Source organism: Lissotriton helveticus, chromosome 9 (genome assembly GCF_964261635.1).
Source record: "Lissotriton helveticus chromosome 9, aLisHel1.1, whole genome shotgun sequence".
NCBI lineage: Eukaryota > Metazoa > Chordata > Amphibia > Caudata > Salamandridae > Lissotriton > Lissotriton helveticus.
The window spans coordinates 429637267-429655151 of record NC_136070.1 but is presented as its reverse complement, the minus strand read 5'-3'; the positions used below and the strand labels follow the sequence as shown (position 1 = coordinate 429655151).

The following is a 17885-nucleotide window of genomic DNA, read 5'->3' as shown; positions in this document are numbered from 1 at the left end:
AGGGCAGTGGTGGTGGCATACCTAGTAGTGATCAGTAGTAGTGAACAGGACCTTTTTACCCAATGTCACTGGAGTGAGGCCTAAAAGCTCACTGCCTTTCTTTAAGTTCCACTGTGTGTGCGTAACTCACCCTTGGCCTGCATCAGGTAGATATGCGGTGCTGCAGGGATAGAGCAGTACAGTGTTGTATGTTTGGTTCTCCAGTATTGTATCTTTTATAGATTCACATGCTTGAATCTTCCCCGTCCGCATGGTGGGAGTCCCACGGTAACAGTAAAATAGCAGTATTAAAGCTTAACATTGAAAAGCCCATAAGAATTCATTAACTTCTGTAACCAATAACCATTATTAAAAAACATATCAACTCCAGCCAATCAGATCGTAGACCATAGAATCTCCTTCCCCTGCAGGTCCACCGTACCCTGAGATATGTAAGCACACGTTGTGTGATAGGGAGTCTCCCTGAGCTTTGCTCAGTCACAGTGTTTCTACTGTTGCCATTTTGAACTCCAGCTAAATAATTATCTCTGTGTTCATTTTTCATCTGAGGTACCAGTCAGGAGAGGGAGTACCCATTTTTTCTTCATTATGTCATACTCAAAAAAGTGTTGTTTAGCCCTGTAAGACTTGTGGAAAGTCCAGACTTTATTCTGAGAACCCACATAAAGAATGCCTCTACTGTCTTTACCCAGATCATAAGCCCAGAGAATGGAAGTACTGTCATACTTTTTCCTCAAAAACCCTTAAGGACCATGAGGGTAGGCTGCTTCTCTGGCTGCAGAGGAAGAAATCAGCAAAAGACTCTGATTCTGAGGCTGAGGAGAAGCCCCATACCTCCTCCAAGAAGCGAAAAGAAGAAGGGTATTCTTCATCTCTTAAGGACCCCAAAAAGTCCAGATCTCATAGTAAGGAGAGAGTTGAGGAGAAAGGAGGTAAAAAAGCCAGTCTAGTCCCTCCTCATCATGTCAGAGGTCGGGTTCTGCCCCTCTGTCGACGCCTCTATCTCATCCCAGGGATTCTTCAACTGACAGAAAACTCCAGTCGACTGCGCAGTCAACAAAGAAATCACTGTCTGCGACCTCCGGCTCTGCTCCTGTGGGCGTTCCGTCGACAGTTTTGTCAGCGACACCTACTGTGTCGACTGTCAAGACGATGACGGCGGCCGCGTTGATGACAGCGGTGATGGTATCTCCGTCATTGACCGCACTTAAGCCATCTCCATCGACTAGAGTTTCACTGTCGTCGGCTCAACAGGTTCGTCCACCACCGACCGCTATCCTCCCGTCGACGGTGGTGAAGATTGGTCTGCTATTGAAACCGGCACCTTCCCTGATGCATTATTTCTCAAAGGTTTCTCCTCTGCCTCCTGCACGTCTCCTAGATTTTCAGGAGTCTGAAGATGGTAGACCCTTCGGGTCTGCTTACAGTCCTTCACAACTCAGAATGAAGTGCGAGGACTCAAGAGGATGAAGAGATAATGGAGGATCCATCCACTTATCTGGAAAGAGACTATTCTTTTTCAGATAGGGAACGTCCCACTTCTCATTGTTTGGACACTTTCCAAGAACACTATCCATATCAAGAACCCTTCTTTAATGTCCCCATTTCATTGGTGTCTGACTTCCGGCTAATGCTCAATGACTACTATAAAAGATTTCCGGAAGCAAATTCTGCTCCTCCTCCACCTCCCGCTCAGGATGTCACCCCTGCAGCATTGCGGGTGCTACCTCCACTGCAGAAGAGCAGCACTGTACCAACTCCTGCTCACGTTCCTGTGCAAAGTCAAGTTGATGATGACCTGCAGTTGGAGGAAGGGGAATTGCGTTTGGGCCAGGATATCCATAACGAGTGGGATGACTATGCGATCCCCACTCCACCGTCTCCACCCTCAGCTGACTCTCCACCCGCAGATATCGGCTGGTTTCACGATCTGCTAGAGTGCGTCTCCAGGCGCTTCGACCTTCCCATGCCCATTAAACAGAATAAGTGTTTTTTTATATGATTTAGGTCTACTACATAACGTTCCTCTCGTTGCGTCTCCATTGTGGACTTCTTGTGGCAAGAAGGCTTGAAATTAATGAAAACACCAGCTTCTATTCCTGCTGTAGTACCGCAGTTGGACAAGAAGTACAAGGCCCCTGAAGACTCTCCCGCATGCCTGATCAGGCATTCCCGGCCTGGTTCGGTCATTATGCAGGCAGCTCAAAGGTAGTCAAAGAATACTTCCTCTCCGTGCTCTACTCCCCTTGACAAGGAAGGGCGCAGTTTGGATAACATCGGCAAAAGGTTCTCCGCTTTGTTAGCCACTGCTATCCGAGCCTCCAACGCCTTGGCTCTCCTTGGGAGGTATGACCGCCAGATGTGGTCCGACATCTCAGCTTTGCTGGAATTCCTTCCAGAAGACAAGAAGGAAGCATGTGAGGTGCTATCGGAGGGTAAAAAGGCTTCCTCGGAAATGATTGACATGGCCATGGACATTTCGTCAACTGCCTTCAGACATATGGCAGGAGCAGTGGTACTGAGACTGCAAGATTAGCTAAAGGCTACTGCCTTTCGACCAGATGTTCAGGCAAAAATTCTTGACATGCCTTTCGATAGTGAGTTGCTTTTTGGGAAACGTGGCTAAAGCTTTGCAATCAATCAAAAAGGATAGGGAGAAAGCTAATTCCTTGGGAAACCTTCAGCAAAAAGCTTTTCTTCTTTCTGAGGCAGAGGTCAATATCTCTCTCTGTCAGCTTCAACAGCGTTTCTAGCCTTATCACCAACAGGGTTTTCGTACACAGTACACTTCTCAGCCCTTTCAGCAAACCTCAACATTGACCTACTCTAGACCAGCAGCACGTCCACGCCAACCATCAGGAGGTAGGGCTCACGATTTTAACAAGAGACATTGAGGTTTCACTGTTCCGCAGTCCCTCTTCAATTTGGCTTAATATGCTCCAAATTCTTCAAAAAATGGAAACTTCTATCTTCCGGGAAGTGGGTGTTAGACGTATTTCTCCATGATCACACCCTGGAACTTGTTCGACAGCCTCCGAACATGCCTTCACAAAGGACTTCTCATTGCCATCTCCGTATTCTCAAGAAGGAGGTCCAGTTGCTCTTAATCAAGCAGGCAATCGAAGAAATGGCGCCCGATCAACACAATCGGGGGTTTTATTCCCACTTCTTTTTGATAAAAAGAAAGACGAGAAAATGGAGGCAGTTGATGGACTTAAGATCACTGAACAAGTTCATCAAATCCCAACCTTTCAGAATTTTATTGTTTCAGGAAATTCTGCTTCTAATGGATACAGGCGATTATTTGTCTTAACTGGATCTTCTGGACGCATATTTTCACGTTCCCATTCATGCAAAACATCGTCAATTTCTGAGGTTCAAGGTGACAGGGTGCAATACCAATTTCAAGTACTTCATTTCAGGCTGAAATCGGCTCTGAGAGTCTTCACCAAGTGCTTGGCTCAAATGCCGGCCTTTCTACGGCGAAACGGTCATCAAGTATTCCCTTATCTAGACGACTGGTTGGTCAAAGCCCCATCGCTTCAAGCCGCCAAGAGATCGGCGTACGCCTGTGTCCAACTCTTTCGCTCCCTCGGACTCAATCAACTGGGAGAAGTCCTCCCTGGATCCCTCCAGGTCAGTAGTGTTTCTAGGAGCAACTCTGGACACTACACTCTAGAAAGCTTTTCCCACAAAAGAAAGAATCCTACGACTGCAAAGGACAGTCAGGGGTCCATCCGCAAAAAGGTGCGTTTCAGTAAGGAAATAAAAAACAATGCTTGGGATGATGTCACCCTGTATCCCGCTGATTACATATTGCCGCTTAAGGATGAGGCCTCTCCAGGAGGAGCTTGACGCTCAATGGAGGCAATCTCAAGGATCATTCGAGGACGTTATATAAATCACTTCAAGGATGGCCTCAGCAATATCCTGGTTGACGGTCAAAGACAATCTTTCTCAAGGTCTCTCTTTCCTCATGAAGAAACCAAGGTTGGTCATGACATCGGATGCTTACCTGGACGGATGGGGGGGGCTCACCTGCAAGGATTACAGGTCCACGTAAAATGGTCTTTTCAGGAAGCTCAGTGTCACATACATTTCTTGGAACTCAAAGCGGGCTTTCTGGGTCTTCAAGCATTCTGCCAAAGATTAGGAGATCATCCATCCTGATCCGTACGGACAACACCACCACCATGTTTTATCTGTTAAAGCAGGAGGGACAAGATCTCAGACCCTCTCAATCCTGGCTCAACAGATCTGGGAATGGCTGATAGCCAACGGCATATCGATTCAGGTCCACATGTGCCAGGAGTTAAGAAGGATTTGGCGGATTCACTCAGCAGAGACACAAGGCAGTGTCACAAGTGGGAACTAGACAACAAGCAGTTGCAAAATGTTTTTCACTACTGGGGATTAACAACCCTAGATCTGTTCGCTACATCTCTCAACAAAAAGTGCCGATCCTTCGCCAGCAGGTTCCCTCAACTAGGTTCTCTGGGAAATGTCTTCCACTTCTCATGGGAGGGAGCGTTGGCCTACGCATTTCTTCGTTTCCTCTAATTCTCAAAGATCAAACGGAAACCTTGCCATGTCATTCTAATAGCCCCGGCGTTGGCGCGGCAATACTGATTCACAGAGCTGTTTCACCGATCATGCATGTTTCCAAGGCCTACATACTGGATCCTTCCCCAAAAAGGGGAGAGGGAGTGCTTTGGCAAGGGGTGCCATACCATACCTCAGCTGTGAGTGGCTCCCTTGGCGCAGTGGAGTCTCTCAGCGGGTTCGCTGAGACTCCAGAGTATAAATATTGGATCTTTCCCCAACAAGGGGAGAAGGAGTGCTTAGTCAAAGGGCACAAAGGACAGGAGGCTAGGCAGAGTAGCAGGCAAGGGGAGAGATTCAGGGGAGAGAGGATAGGAGCTAGGGAAGTAGACCAAGAGAGAAAGAGTACTAAATGGGAACATATTTAATTAATGAGTTATTATATAACGCTGGCTAGACCCAAAGGAATCGGAGTGCTTTACATGAGGAACAATAATGTTGCAATTAACATCAGTTAAAAGTTACATAAGTATCAAGAAAAGCATTTAAAGAACATAGGGGACAAGGTGAATGCAGCAAGGAAGGGTAAGGGGATAGGGTAAAGGGGTAGGAGGAAGATAAGACGTAGAAACAAGGGAAAAATCTGCCCAAGGTCCGGCTGGGTAGGTGACGGGAAGGGGGGTGGGGGGAGTCCACAACCCATCTCCTCTTTAGCTATCTAGTATCTCCACTGGGCATTAGCCAAATCGCTTGGTCTCCACAGTCTGGGGTAAGTTCCGCAGGTTCCAAGTCCTGATGTGTAAGCAGGTTAGGGGATAGGTTCAAGGTCTGGTCAATGTCCAATTGATGTCCCAGGGAAGTAGAACTACGTGGAGTGGACCACTATGGCAGCCATCTTGGGGTCTGGCAGGGGACTGTACTGTACACTGGTGGCCATCCTAAGGGAAGGCATCTGGCAATTAGAGTCAGTATCCAGGACAGCGGCCGCCAGAGTAATAGTCCCAGCCCTAGAAGAGACACATGGGAAGGGGTGCCCAGCCTACAGTAGCTCCTGTGATCCCAAAGATGCAGTGACAGGATCAAGAAGAATGTAAACCTTACAGGAGTATAACCCATATACCAATACAGAACTGGGTAGGTAAGGTGCAACAAAGAAACAATTTCCTGAGAGGTAAAGATATATAGACAATTAAACATGCATGCATACAGCATTACTTGTAAGGAAAGAAGGAGAACAGTCATTGGTATGCGAAGAGATAGTTAATCATCTTTATAGTATAACATTAATTTCATGGTCGGACTTATATACAGTTAGAGGCAGCACTGCATAAACTGAATTAAAGACAACCATATAAAACTCGGTGCACAAGGTGTTCAAAGTGAAGGTGGCGACGCAAGTGAAGAAGTGAACAGCACGGGCGGCGCACTGTGAGCAAAAGTGCAAATATTTTACCGTGAGTGGCTCAAGACAACATGTGACAGAGTGATATCACAGTAATCAGTGGATCTTTCAATTCAATGTTGAGCCACGGAGAAGGGGTGTGCCTATTGTTGGGCTGTTAGGTCGACGGCGTTTCGATCCTCGTTGATTAGGATCGTCATCAGGACCGGGTTGTCTGATTAGGGGCGTGCTGTAAGGGAAGGAGAATGGGCGGTTTAAAAGGGGGGTACGGAAGGTAGGGAAAAGGGGGGGGAAGAAGGGTAGTGGGGCCGGGGCGGGGGCTTATGGTGTGGTAGGCGGACGGGTCGCGCACGGAATCAATTTACCTTGATAGTAGTCCGGAAAACCAGAAGGAGGGTGGCTAGTTAGCAACCCATCCAGGTAATGTGGGGCCACCTACGAAGCATGGGGCCAGTCCAGTCACCGGGTGTCTTGGACCTGCTTGTGGGCACTGTGGAAAGAAGGTAGGAAGGACTAGTAAACATCTATATGGCATTACTGGTCTGTTGCACGGGAAGATGTACATGTTTATTTAGCGCCCGGCAGGGGTTAAGGGGCTTAGAACCTGCAGGGGCTCTGGTCCTAGACTATAAATTTGGAGTGGACTGTGAACGTGATTGCTAGGGAGCATAATCGTCACATACCTGCTGTCTGTCTGTGCCTGGGTAGGCCGTCTGTAATCTGGCCGGTGTTCAGCACGTAATCTGTGGGTGAGTTGAAGTATTGGTTAAGAATTCGTTCTTCGGTACGAGCGCGAAATTCAAATCACGCGATCCCAAAGGAGGGGCCCTGGCGAGGCGGGCATTTACCTGAACGATTTGGTCTGTCTCTGCAGGAATAAATCTCCGCGCGTGAGAGACGGAATCAAGTTTCAGCGTTTGAAAGCCAGTGGCCGCCGGGTGTGTGTATGTAATACTTCCGTGTAGGGCGGAGTCAGAGGGGAGGCACGGGATGTGGGCGTATCAGAAGGCGTGTCTGATACGCCCACACCCCATGCCTCCCCTCTGACTCCGCCCTTCACGGAAGTATTACATACACACACCCGGCGGCCACCGGCTTTCAAACGCTGAAACTTGATTCCGTCTCTCACGCGCGGAGATTTATTCCTGCAGAGACAGACCAAATCGTTCAGGTAAATGCCCGCCTCGCCAGGCCCCCTCCTTTGGGATCGCGTGATTTGAATTTCGCGCTCGTACCGAAGAACAAATTCTTAACCAATACTTCAACTCACCCACAGATTACGTGCTGAACACCGGCCAGATTACAGACGGCCTACCCAGGCACAGACAGACAGCAGGTATGTGACGATTATGCTCCCTAGCAATCACGTTCACAGTCCACTCCAAATTTATAGTCTAAGACCAGAGCCCCTGCAGGTTCTAAGCCCCTTAACCCCTGCCGGGCGCTAAATAAACATGTACATCTTCCCGTGCAGCAGACCAGTAATGCCATATAGATGTTTACTAGTCCTTCCTTCCTTCTTTCCACAGTGCCCACAAGCAGGTCCAAGACACCCGGTGACTGGACTGGCCCCATGCTTCGCAGGTGGCCCCACATTACCTGGATGGGTTGCTAACTAGCCACCCTCCTTCTGGTTTTCCGGACTACTATCAAGGTAAATTGATTCCGTGCGCGACCCGTCCGCCTACCACACCATAAGCCCCTGCCCCAGCCCCACTACCCTTCTCCCCCCCTTTTCCCTACCTTCCGTACCCCCCTTTTAAACCGCCCATTCTCCTTCCCTTACAGCACGCCCCTAATCAGACAACCCAGTCCTGATGACGATCCTAATCAACGAGGATCGAAACGCCGTCGACCTAACAGCCCAACAATAGGCGCACCCCTTCTCCGTGGCTCAACATTGAATTGAAAGATCCACTGATTACTGTGATATCGCTCTGTCACATGTTGTCTTGAGCCACTCACTGTAAAATATTTGCACTTTTGCTCACAGTGCGCCGCCCATGCTGTTCACTTCTTCACTTGCGTCGCCACCTTCACTTTGAACACCTTGTGCACCGAGTTTTATATGGTTGTCTTTCAGTTTCTGCAGTGCTGCCTCTAACTGTATATAAGTCCGACCATAAAATTAATGTTATACTATAAAGATGATTAACTGTCTCTTCGCATACCAATGACTGTTCTCCTTCTTTCCTTACAAGTAATGCTGTATGCATGCATGTTTAACCCCTTCCACGCTCATGACGAGCTGGGCTCGTCATGCAGTAGCCTCCTGCTACGCTGATGACGAGCCCAGCTCGTCATGAATAATGGTGTTCATGAAGTTCCAGCACAGGAGAAAAATCCCCATAGCGTTCAAGGTATTAATTGTCTATATATCTTTACCTCTCTGGACATTGTTTCTTTGTTGCACAGGATCAAGAAGAAGGCAGCTCACAATGCGGTAAGCCCTGTGTCGCAGCCAGTGTTCTTCTGACCTTTTATGTGTGTTTCCTGTAGGGCTACCAAATCATGCCTTTGGTGTAATAGGTATTACCACAATTTCTGATGTTTGGCTGGTGAGTTAAGCCCCTTGGTATTCTACGTGAGTAGGGTGATAACCGTAGCTACCTTCAACATGACAGTGTTTGCTGTTGTGCCAGAGGAGTACAACTCCTGCATCTAGACCCCTCCACCTCCCCTCATCTGGTCATCCTGCCATGCAGTCCCCTCTCTGCTGCCTATGTATACCTTTTATGGAAATATAGTGTCCATGTACCTAGAACCAAAATAACAAAGAACCCCTGAATCTGAACATTTAGGGTTAACATACCCCCATAAACATTTCTCACATTACGAAAACACATTGTTGTAAACATATTGGTCCAAAGCTGCATGTGTCGAATCAGACAGAATCTAAAGGAGCCACTGTCTGGTATCCAATATCAGAAATCGTCAAGGAACAGCCCTCCACCCTGCCCGTCACAGATCACCTGCATTGCTGTTGAGTGAATTATCACAGTTTGGACGCAAGTCGACTCGTTATCTCCATACTTTACTTTCCGGTCTCCCACCCGCACCTTGTCCAAGAATGGCTGCCAGGAGCACCGCTTTGGACTCTGTTCAGCAGTTCAACTCGCTGTTCAGGCAGCATAGAAACTTCTCTGTACCCCTGGCTTATTTCTTCTTTTGCTGCCTCAGGCAGTTCTGTGTCAGCCACCGCCATTTTCTGCTGTCCTCTCTCCTGAACCATTCGGGACACTCTTGGTGGGCCAGTCACTAGGGAGCGGCAGGCCCAACACCCCTGCCGCTTCCGCGGATGTAGTGACATGGTAGTTTTTATTCTGGAAGCAGAAGGCCACTCCAAAGGGGTAGGTCCAGCAATATTTTACATTGTCTCGCCTCAGCTTCTCTCAAACTGGTCGGAACTGTTGTTTGTATGCCAGCGTTGTGGGGGCTGCATCCTGCACCCACGAGCACACGAACCCCTGGAATGAGACTTCCTCTCTTGACCTTGCCGCTTGCAGGAACACCTCCTTCATCATCACCCCCCGGGCCAGGAATCTCTGCGAACAGGCCCATGATGAACCTAACAGTAATTGCGATGTTGTGCAACAGCGTAGATAACCGAAACTATTCGAGCCACAGATATGAACAGAGAAAACGATGTAGACCGCCTCACCCATTTGGCCTTGCACCATGAGAGAGAGAGAGAGAGACCTGCTTATTGTTTGTTTATTCTTAAAGTCTAATGATGGCCTCTGATATCTGCACATTGGATGGAAAGTACTGGGCTGCATGTAGCAGACGCATAGCGTAATTGAGAGTTTTAAAGTGATAAAAGTTGTCTAGAATCCATGCCTAGCATTGGGTCTTGTGAAAGAACGTGGCGATAAAGAAGGTACTGAAGTTGAAGAAATCTGTGTTAAAGGTAAGTGTTATTTTTTTTCTTCATCTAATGAGCATTTTGTGGTTGTTATGCTGGTGTCAAATGCTGCTAATGCACCCTTACTAATCCCCTAGCATGAATCATAAATGAGCCATAACATGGTTTTCATTTTCTTTCTGCAGGAAATGGTTCCTCCTGGTTCCCACACAGGCTTTTCTGGGTTACATTTACCATTTGTTGGCTTTACCTACACTACAGACAGGTATGCAGCAAGTCTGCTTTGTACACTAGCTGCCAACAGTGTTGGGAAAGTATAACTAATAATCTTTACAGCTCTCTCACAATCTTCTATCTCTAATTGACTATTTTGCTGATGTGGAAATCTAGTCTGCTGATTTGTTTAATATACCAAATATTTTTAAGTGAAACATCTGCTTTTCTATAAATTTTCAAGATAGGAATTCAGCTCTGTAACAGTAGGAGATAGTGCTTACTTCTAGCAAGATAAGTCTGACCACAAACTGAAAACAACTTCTTTGAAATATATTTTTTTCACCACTGGAGTGTTTTTCTGAACAGCTATGATGCAGGTCATATGTCAGATGAATGGCCAGGGATTTCTAATGTGTACACAGCAATAGGGTGTCATCAGTATCCCTTCTTTCACTGGTGTAACTATTAAATACCTCATCACCTCATTTGCCCTGTTTTCTGCCATCCAATGCTTACTTCACTCACTTTCTGTCCACTTATTCAAACATATTTTTCTTTTCTCAGAGTCCTCTAATTCATGTTGCACACCTCCCCTTCATCATCTTTCTTTCATGACCAGCTTGGCCTGGTGTTAACAGTTGTCCTACTTTTCCACTCATCCTATCAACTGTTTCATCCATTCTATGTCAGGCCGCTTCACCATTTATCCACCTTGCCATTATTCTGTCCTTTGAGTGCCTGTGTCCTAAATCACTTTCACTTCGTCCAACACTTTTCCACCTCATATATCAAGGCAGAGAACAGGTTCTATGGGGGAATCTCCAAGAAATAGAGAAGGCACTACCTACTCTCAAATAGCAATTCAATAAATCACACAACAAAAGGGTACACCGAAGAGTATATATTTAACAGCAGATAACCGCACAGAGGCTAATGTCATTTTAGTATGCTGCAGATCAAGATTACCAGTCCGCTTTGGGCCTAAACTTTTCACAAAAAAGATGTATGTTTGTTCTAGAAATTAAGAAAAACTGTGGGCTACAAAGCTTTTATATGTACTGATACTTCTGTTGTGTCGTAATTCATCACTGTAAAATTTCGGTTTCAGTTAAGGGTTTAAAAAGTTTTTAAAAATATCTGCCTTTTCACTGCAGAGGGATTTTCATAGTCTCTTAAAAGATTTGATTCTCTGATATCAAGGGGGTGGATTCTGAATGTCGTCTTCTTCTTCAAAGACTCAGTCCCCATACTGGTTCAAGTCTTACTTTCTAAGCATAGGAGGAACAAGGAAACACATCTCATAGTTAATGGCTAAGGTTCTTATTTAAACCCGGAGTAGGCAACAGTCTGCCTCCTTTTGGAGTGTCCCACTGAACTTTCAACTATCAAGCATGCCTTTCCCTCTTCACTTTATTCCCTGTGATGCAGTTTTTTCTATGTGCCTCTCTTATAGAGGCCCATACTCTTGAATAATCTATCATATTTGTTATGGTGTTTCTGCATCCTCAAAGAAAAGGAAAAAGCTGGGACTGTGCTGAACGTTTTTTGGTCGATTTATCACTATTTGAAATAGGTAGGAGGTACCCAGGAAGTGACAGGTGTAGCAAAGCTTACAAAGAAGTCATGAAATCAGTCCATTGTGTTACTGCAAGCACAGAAAATGAAGCAATTTATTGTGGAAATCTAAAGGGAGCTTCAGGAGCAGCTATAATTTAGTGCAAATTAAGCCGAAAGAAGGAGCAGTATTCTGCTGGCTTAAGGAGTGGTAGAGTAGATGAGGGGAACTATGGTCGCAGCGTTGAATTTAGAGCAATTCATAGGATATCAGGATGCAACCAGCAGACCCTACTGGAATAGAGAGATAAGCAGGAAGGAGATTGGTGCACATTCCAAAGAGCAAAACTGGGGCTACCACCTGCAGAGGGAAGAGTGTGTTTGAGAAGAAGAAACAGGTCGTTAGCCACAGCCTCCCTCCACCCCCATAGTAATGCTCTCATGAGCATGACTGCAACAGTACAAAGTATGACAAGGCTATGTAATCACATCAGCAATTGTTCCATGTAATATACTACTTAATTCACAATGTGACCCAGCAGAATGAAATGGAAAGGAATATTCGTGTATCTCCAGGCATTATCATTGTGTACAATTCTAACCAGTATTTTATTAAATTCATCTTTCTCTTACTAATCATAATCAGAGGGGTGTCAAAGCCATTGGAGGTATGTTATCCTTGTATACTAAACACGAATTGAAGCTGAAGGTCCTTAGGATTCCTTCGCTGTTGCACCCAACAGACAGTACTCTCTCCTGCTGATCTCCAGTGATTCCAATAGTCCATATGATAAACTCTCCAACAGTCACCTCCAATTAGTTATGTATTGTCTGATTCATTTAAAGAACATTTGTTATGCATATTAATTATTCTTAACATTAACAGTTATTATTGGATGTATGACGTTACTCCGCATACCGTTACAACTACCTACCATTACAACGCGACCATTACAACGCATACCATTACAACGCATAGCGCTTTGGGGTGCTGGATAGTGGTAAGTATAATTTACTATTCTAACTCCAGTCCCCGTGGACCCTAGGGAAGGTGTTGGATAGTAAATTATACCATTCCCTATCCTATAGCGCCCCCCAGCGCAATGCGTTGTAATGGTATGCGTTATAAAAGTCACGTTGTAATGGTAGTGCGGAGTAACGAATGCGTTGTAACAGGTGCATACCGTTATTATTAGTTGTAGTGTTACAGGCACTATGATTTGTAATGGTTAAGTTATTAATTATTTAGTTATTTTAGCTAGGGGAGAGCATTTGTAGCTTGTGCTTTTGATTTCTGTTTCTGTTTGTCTTGAGCTACTGAAAATACATTGTCATTTTAGTGGTCAGAAATGTGTCTCGTCTCTTTTTGTGCTTGCGGGGTTGGGGGTGCCGGGGACAGAAAATTCACCATTTCCATTAGTGTGTTGATGATCCATATTTTTTCTCTTTGCCTGCTTGAGTGTGGTTGTGATTTATCTGCAATTTAGTTTTCTGATGTCTCAATGACTTTTGTTAATACTTTTGATTTCAGGTATTAACGCACTTTGTTTTGGTCTTGTTTTTTGTCCTGATGACTTCTCCCTTGCAGCCAATTTTCCAGCCATGCAATGCTGATGATCAAACCTTTATAGCCAATATTATGCTTCAAATTGATGCATGCTTCAATGTGAAAAACTCATTTAGAAGCAATAACATAGGCCTGGTGCATAAGTCAACTTCAGGCGTTTTGTGTGTTGGCACCACTCACAGCAGTTTACAAATACAGGGTGGTCCTTTGACCTCATTCCTCCTTGATTTGGAAAGTGCTGTCAGAGTCCCAGCTGAACAAAGAAATAATTCTTCAGATTTTCTTTCCACATCGCTGTGTGCCATCGACTGGGGACAAACTCCTGATCATGGACTAGAAGCGCAATGTGCTTTTTCTTGTTTGATTGAAGGGTTTCAGTTATCAGACTAGCGTTTTAGTAACCTTTAGGGTAATTAAATCAGTAAGCCGGTGATATGGCTGAGAATGCCAGAAGCGCAAGATTTTACATCACCACTTGTTATCACTATGTATAACCCATCTTCCCGCCGGTGGAAAGGCGTCCTCCAAAAGGGCTTTAGCATCGTCTGTGGCTTTCTCCAGCCATATGACAGTGAGAATCATAGTCTGGGTGTCTGCTTGGGCTACCGCATATGCATTCTGCTCTCCCTACACTGTGACTTTCTTAAGGAGTGACATGGACTGGCAGTTCTCTGTAACTTTTCACCGAGGTCTAATCTGCCTGCTGTTGCCTTCTTGTTCATTCTCCAGTTCCTTTTTTGTTGTCAGTTCTGTGTAATGTACCTACAAGCTGAGCGTGGAAGCGTACTTAAGACAATCAAATAACCTTTAAGATTACTCTGTTGCTCCTAGTCCATAGGCAGTTTCCCGTTCTTGCCACCCTCCCTCCAATCCCTCAAACTTTGCTCATAAACACATTCAAATTGACTCCTCCTTACAAATTTGAGTACTGGACTGTCCCACTTCCATAACTGAAAAGAAATGAAACCGGTCTTACTCCCAACTAAAACAAATGCCTAGTAACGTTGGGTTAAATTGATGCACTAATTTCCTACATCAAACCTAATAAAAACCACTGAAGTGAGGGAAAATAGATCCAGGAAGATCCCCAGTATGCCAAAGATGCAGAGCTATAGGGACAGACTTGATACACATTGTCTGGTCCTGACTGGTGGTGGAAAAGTCCTGAGTGTCAGCTCATCCTGTAAGAGGAGAAATTGCCACACCGACAGTAAAACAATGCTTTCTTAGGGTAATTATGTGCCCTAAATAAGTAGGATGAAATATATTTTTTTGTGCCATAAGGGCCTACACTGATAAAAGGATACATAATGATCCCCCTGGTTGCAACCAGGTTGGCAGTCAGTCCAATTATAGGAGATGAACTTGATAGAATGGGTAGATTCGGAGCTGGTTTGGCTAAAACTGGCTAGAAAAGTAAAAAAAATGTACTTAGGACAAGACAGATTAGTCAGTGATATTTCAGAAAATTTCAGACCATTTGAACACCGAGCCTCCCTGTGGAAGAACACTGACATCACCATTGCTAAAAAGCAAATGTGCTACGAAGAGATAAACAAGAATTCAGTTTGGCTAAGAAGCATAAAAGTCCTGATTTGGGAGATACTCAGTGGTTGCTTTATAAAAGTGTTTAAGATTGGGGACTATGGTAACAAGCACCAGGAAATAAGGAGGTCAAGCCAGTGCATGAGTATTGAGTTAAAGTTGGTGAAACCACCTTTAGTTCGCATAAGCGCATGGGTGAGACATGACGAATGCGATTTACACATGCTTTCCCAGTACTGGCACTTAAAAGCTGCTGGGCTCGTACTTAGCTTTGACAAGCTCTCCACTGTGCTACTTCAAATTTCAGCGGAGTGCTTTCATTGTTAAGACCTAGGTATTCAGTAAATTGTGATTACATATTTTGTTTTTCTTCAGAATGATGCTTTTTTGTTTTCTAATCAAGGCAACAGCCCAATTGCTATTCAACAATGGCATCCCACTACAATTTCATTGTCTCATCCAAAATACGTTATGAATAAGGAGCCTGCATATGAATAGAGTATCTGAACTAACAGAAGGGGATTTAGAGTAATTGTGCTTGAAAAGAATCCAAGCTAACCTACTACTAGGATTCTCAGTTCCCAAGAAGCCAGTGTCGTATTCATTTTTTTTAGAAATTTTATTGCATTGGATAGCAAAAGAATTTCTCATAGATACTTCTTTATTTTTTTTTCTTCAAACGATTTTATTAGAAAGAAATTTCTTTTACATAGTCGATACAGAGAGAATGAAGGCAGTACTGGTCATGTTATAACGCCGTTGGGGTTACAGTTGGCGTACATTCACTTTCCTAAGAGGGGCAGACAACATAACACGAAAACAATCACCAAAATGCAGCGCAAAGGGCAAGATGTGGCACTCCTTGGACAAATACCTGGGCTCGCTCATAGATACTTCTAACTGCAGATTCCTCACCTATCGAATATTCCCTAGGCTCCATACTGGATCTGTAAGTTTTCACTGCAATGCTCCAGCGCACCATTGGGTGGATCTGTGCATTAGTTTTGTCCTTGTTAGTTACACCACAGAAGTGATGGTGCAGAGCCTCAGATAAGCGCCTTCACTGTGGATCCGCAGCATTTTCTTTCCTTTTTTACCAGTTGACTATTTTCTCCAAACTGAGCTCCAATGTGCAAGGGGATAATGTTCAACTGAAGGCTATTGGGTTCAAACCTTGCTGTGACTGTAAGAAACAGATGTCTGAAATGGACACACACAAGGTGTGCCTCTGGTGTTTGGGCTTGCAATACAACACAAAGTCATATGAAGAATGTGCTCTTGTGTACCTCAAGGCGATCCAGGACTGGAAAGTGAAGCTATAAATTGTCAAACATGGAAAAAAAAGCCAGTCTTCACATAAATCCTACTCCACAGCGAGGCCACTGACCCTTTCTGGCTTTCAGACCTCTCCTGTTGCAGGTCTTCTTTGCAGTCGAAGAAGAAGCATAAGACATTGAAGTGGTAACTGACCCCATCCCACTGCTCTCTGTCTAAAAGAGATTGCGAGGGAATCCAAGTGCCAGTTGATCTCACTCCTAATCCCAGATTGAGGAGTCGATTCTACATCTGTCCCAATATACCCAAATTCACTGGGCCATCGGCAACACCGCAGCAGGTTGATGCCTTTTAAGGAGGCCATGCTGCATAATTTCGTGACTCTTCTACCAGCCCCTGGTGCACCTTCATCCCATGTTTCCCCCTGGGCCTGCATGCGTGTTAGAGCCACGGGTTCACCCTCGAGGCGTCTGTGCCACTCCAACCCACTTTGGGTTTCCACCGATGCTGACTTCCTCTCCAGTTTCAAGACTTGCACTGAACCTTCATTCATTGATCTAGTACGGAACCTTGCTGGTGCTGGAGAGGGACCTGCTGCTGGTTCCGATGTCTAACCTAGTGTTAAATCCTTCTCGAGCCCCCCCCCCCCCCCCCTTTCCCACAGAGTATGTGCTCAGACTCCACTTCAGCACATCCAGGACCAATACAGTCTGACTCATAACACACTTGCTCTACTGTGGAGCAATCCTCAGAGGCTCCTTCATCTTTTTGGTTCTGCTTCTCACCAGAGTTTGCCACCACCTGGAAATAACAATGGTGATGATGGAGATTATTTCCCCCACAGTATGATAACTGTTTATACATTGACTTACAGGAGGCCAATGGGCTTGGTACTTCCTTTGCTACAGGGCTGGTTTCACCCTTTTAACTCCCAATGGAAGAGAGTACTTTTTTGCTGTGGTAAATAGAAGAGCAGCTGAGTCCTTGACCTACAACTGCCTTCTATTGAAGTCAAAACAAATGTCCTTACTGAAGTAAGTTTTGCACCTTGGGCCAACCTCATCTGAGCTTTTACTTTCCTTCAATGAAGCCCTAACTGACACCAATGTAGACACTTTGTTTAAATCCTACTTTTGCCTGCCAGTGAACAGACCGGTGGCCAGATGCCACAGATCAGTGCCTGGTGGCCTGGATTTGCTTACATAGCACCTTACTCCTGAGAGTTTGGTGTTTCAGGCTGTGACCAGTAAAATAAATCCAGTTACATTCACCATGATGCCTCCAGACAGGGAGTTCAAAAAGATAGTCATTTGGGCTTTCTTTAGTCCAGTCTAGCCCTGAGGCCAGTCTGTGCAGTCTATTAGGCAGTTATATACCCACCCTCTGGGACATGGCCAGCAATACTTTGCTGGCTGTCCTGGAGGAGTTTAGGGATTTCTTGTCTCCATCCATTCAAGATGGTCAGGATGCAGCCAAATCTGTGATTTGAAATATACAAAAAGTGATTGGTGAAATGCTTGAATTAATCTCAGTCACAGGTAATTTCTCTAGGCCGCATCCCAGTCTATTTTAATTTTGCTCATCATTCCATATCAGTTTAGACCATTTCAGATCAGTCTTGACCCTGCTCCAATAGAAATAGTTTAGCCTGAGCAGCCAGGTCAGGTTCTATTTCCCAGGTGGAAAGGAATGAGGCCATTCTTAATTAACAGTGGTTGAGATTAATTCAAGCATTCCACCCATCAGTTTTTTGTGTATACTTCAAATATGTGAGTCTGGCTGGACTGGATACTACTAATTGCTGGGGGCGAGCAGTAGGCACTAGCGTGGTACTCAGTCGCCATGCAATCCACTGGCTTTTCTGAAGCTGTGCTGGCATGCCTTTTTAAGGACCTGCCTTATTAGCAAAAAGCCTGAGT

The 17885-nt window shown here is 45.2% G+C and overlaps 1 protein-coding gene across 1 annotated transcript in view; it reads left to right on the top strand.

Moving 5' to 3' along the window:
- Positions 1-17885, top strand: part of CDC42BPB (CDC42 binding protein kinase beta) — a 709648-nt gene that overhangs the window by 237348 nt on the left and 454415 nt on the right. Inside the window, exon 9 of the mRNA XM_078660224.1 lies at positions 9995-10074. Within this exon, the coding sequence (XP_078516350.1) occupies positions 9995-10074 (80 nt within the window). The remainder of the gene's footprint in view (positions 1-9994; positions 10075-17885) is intronic.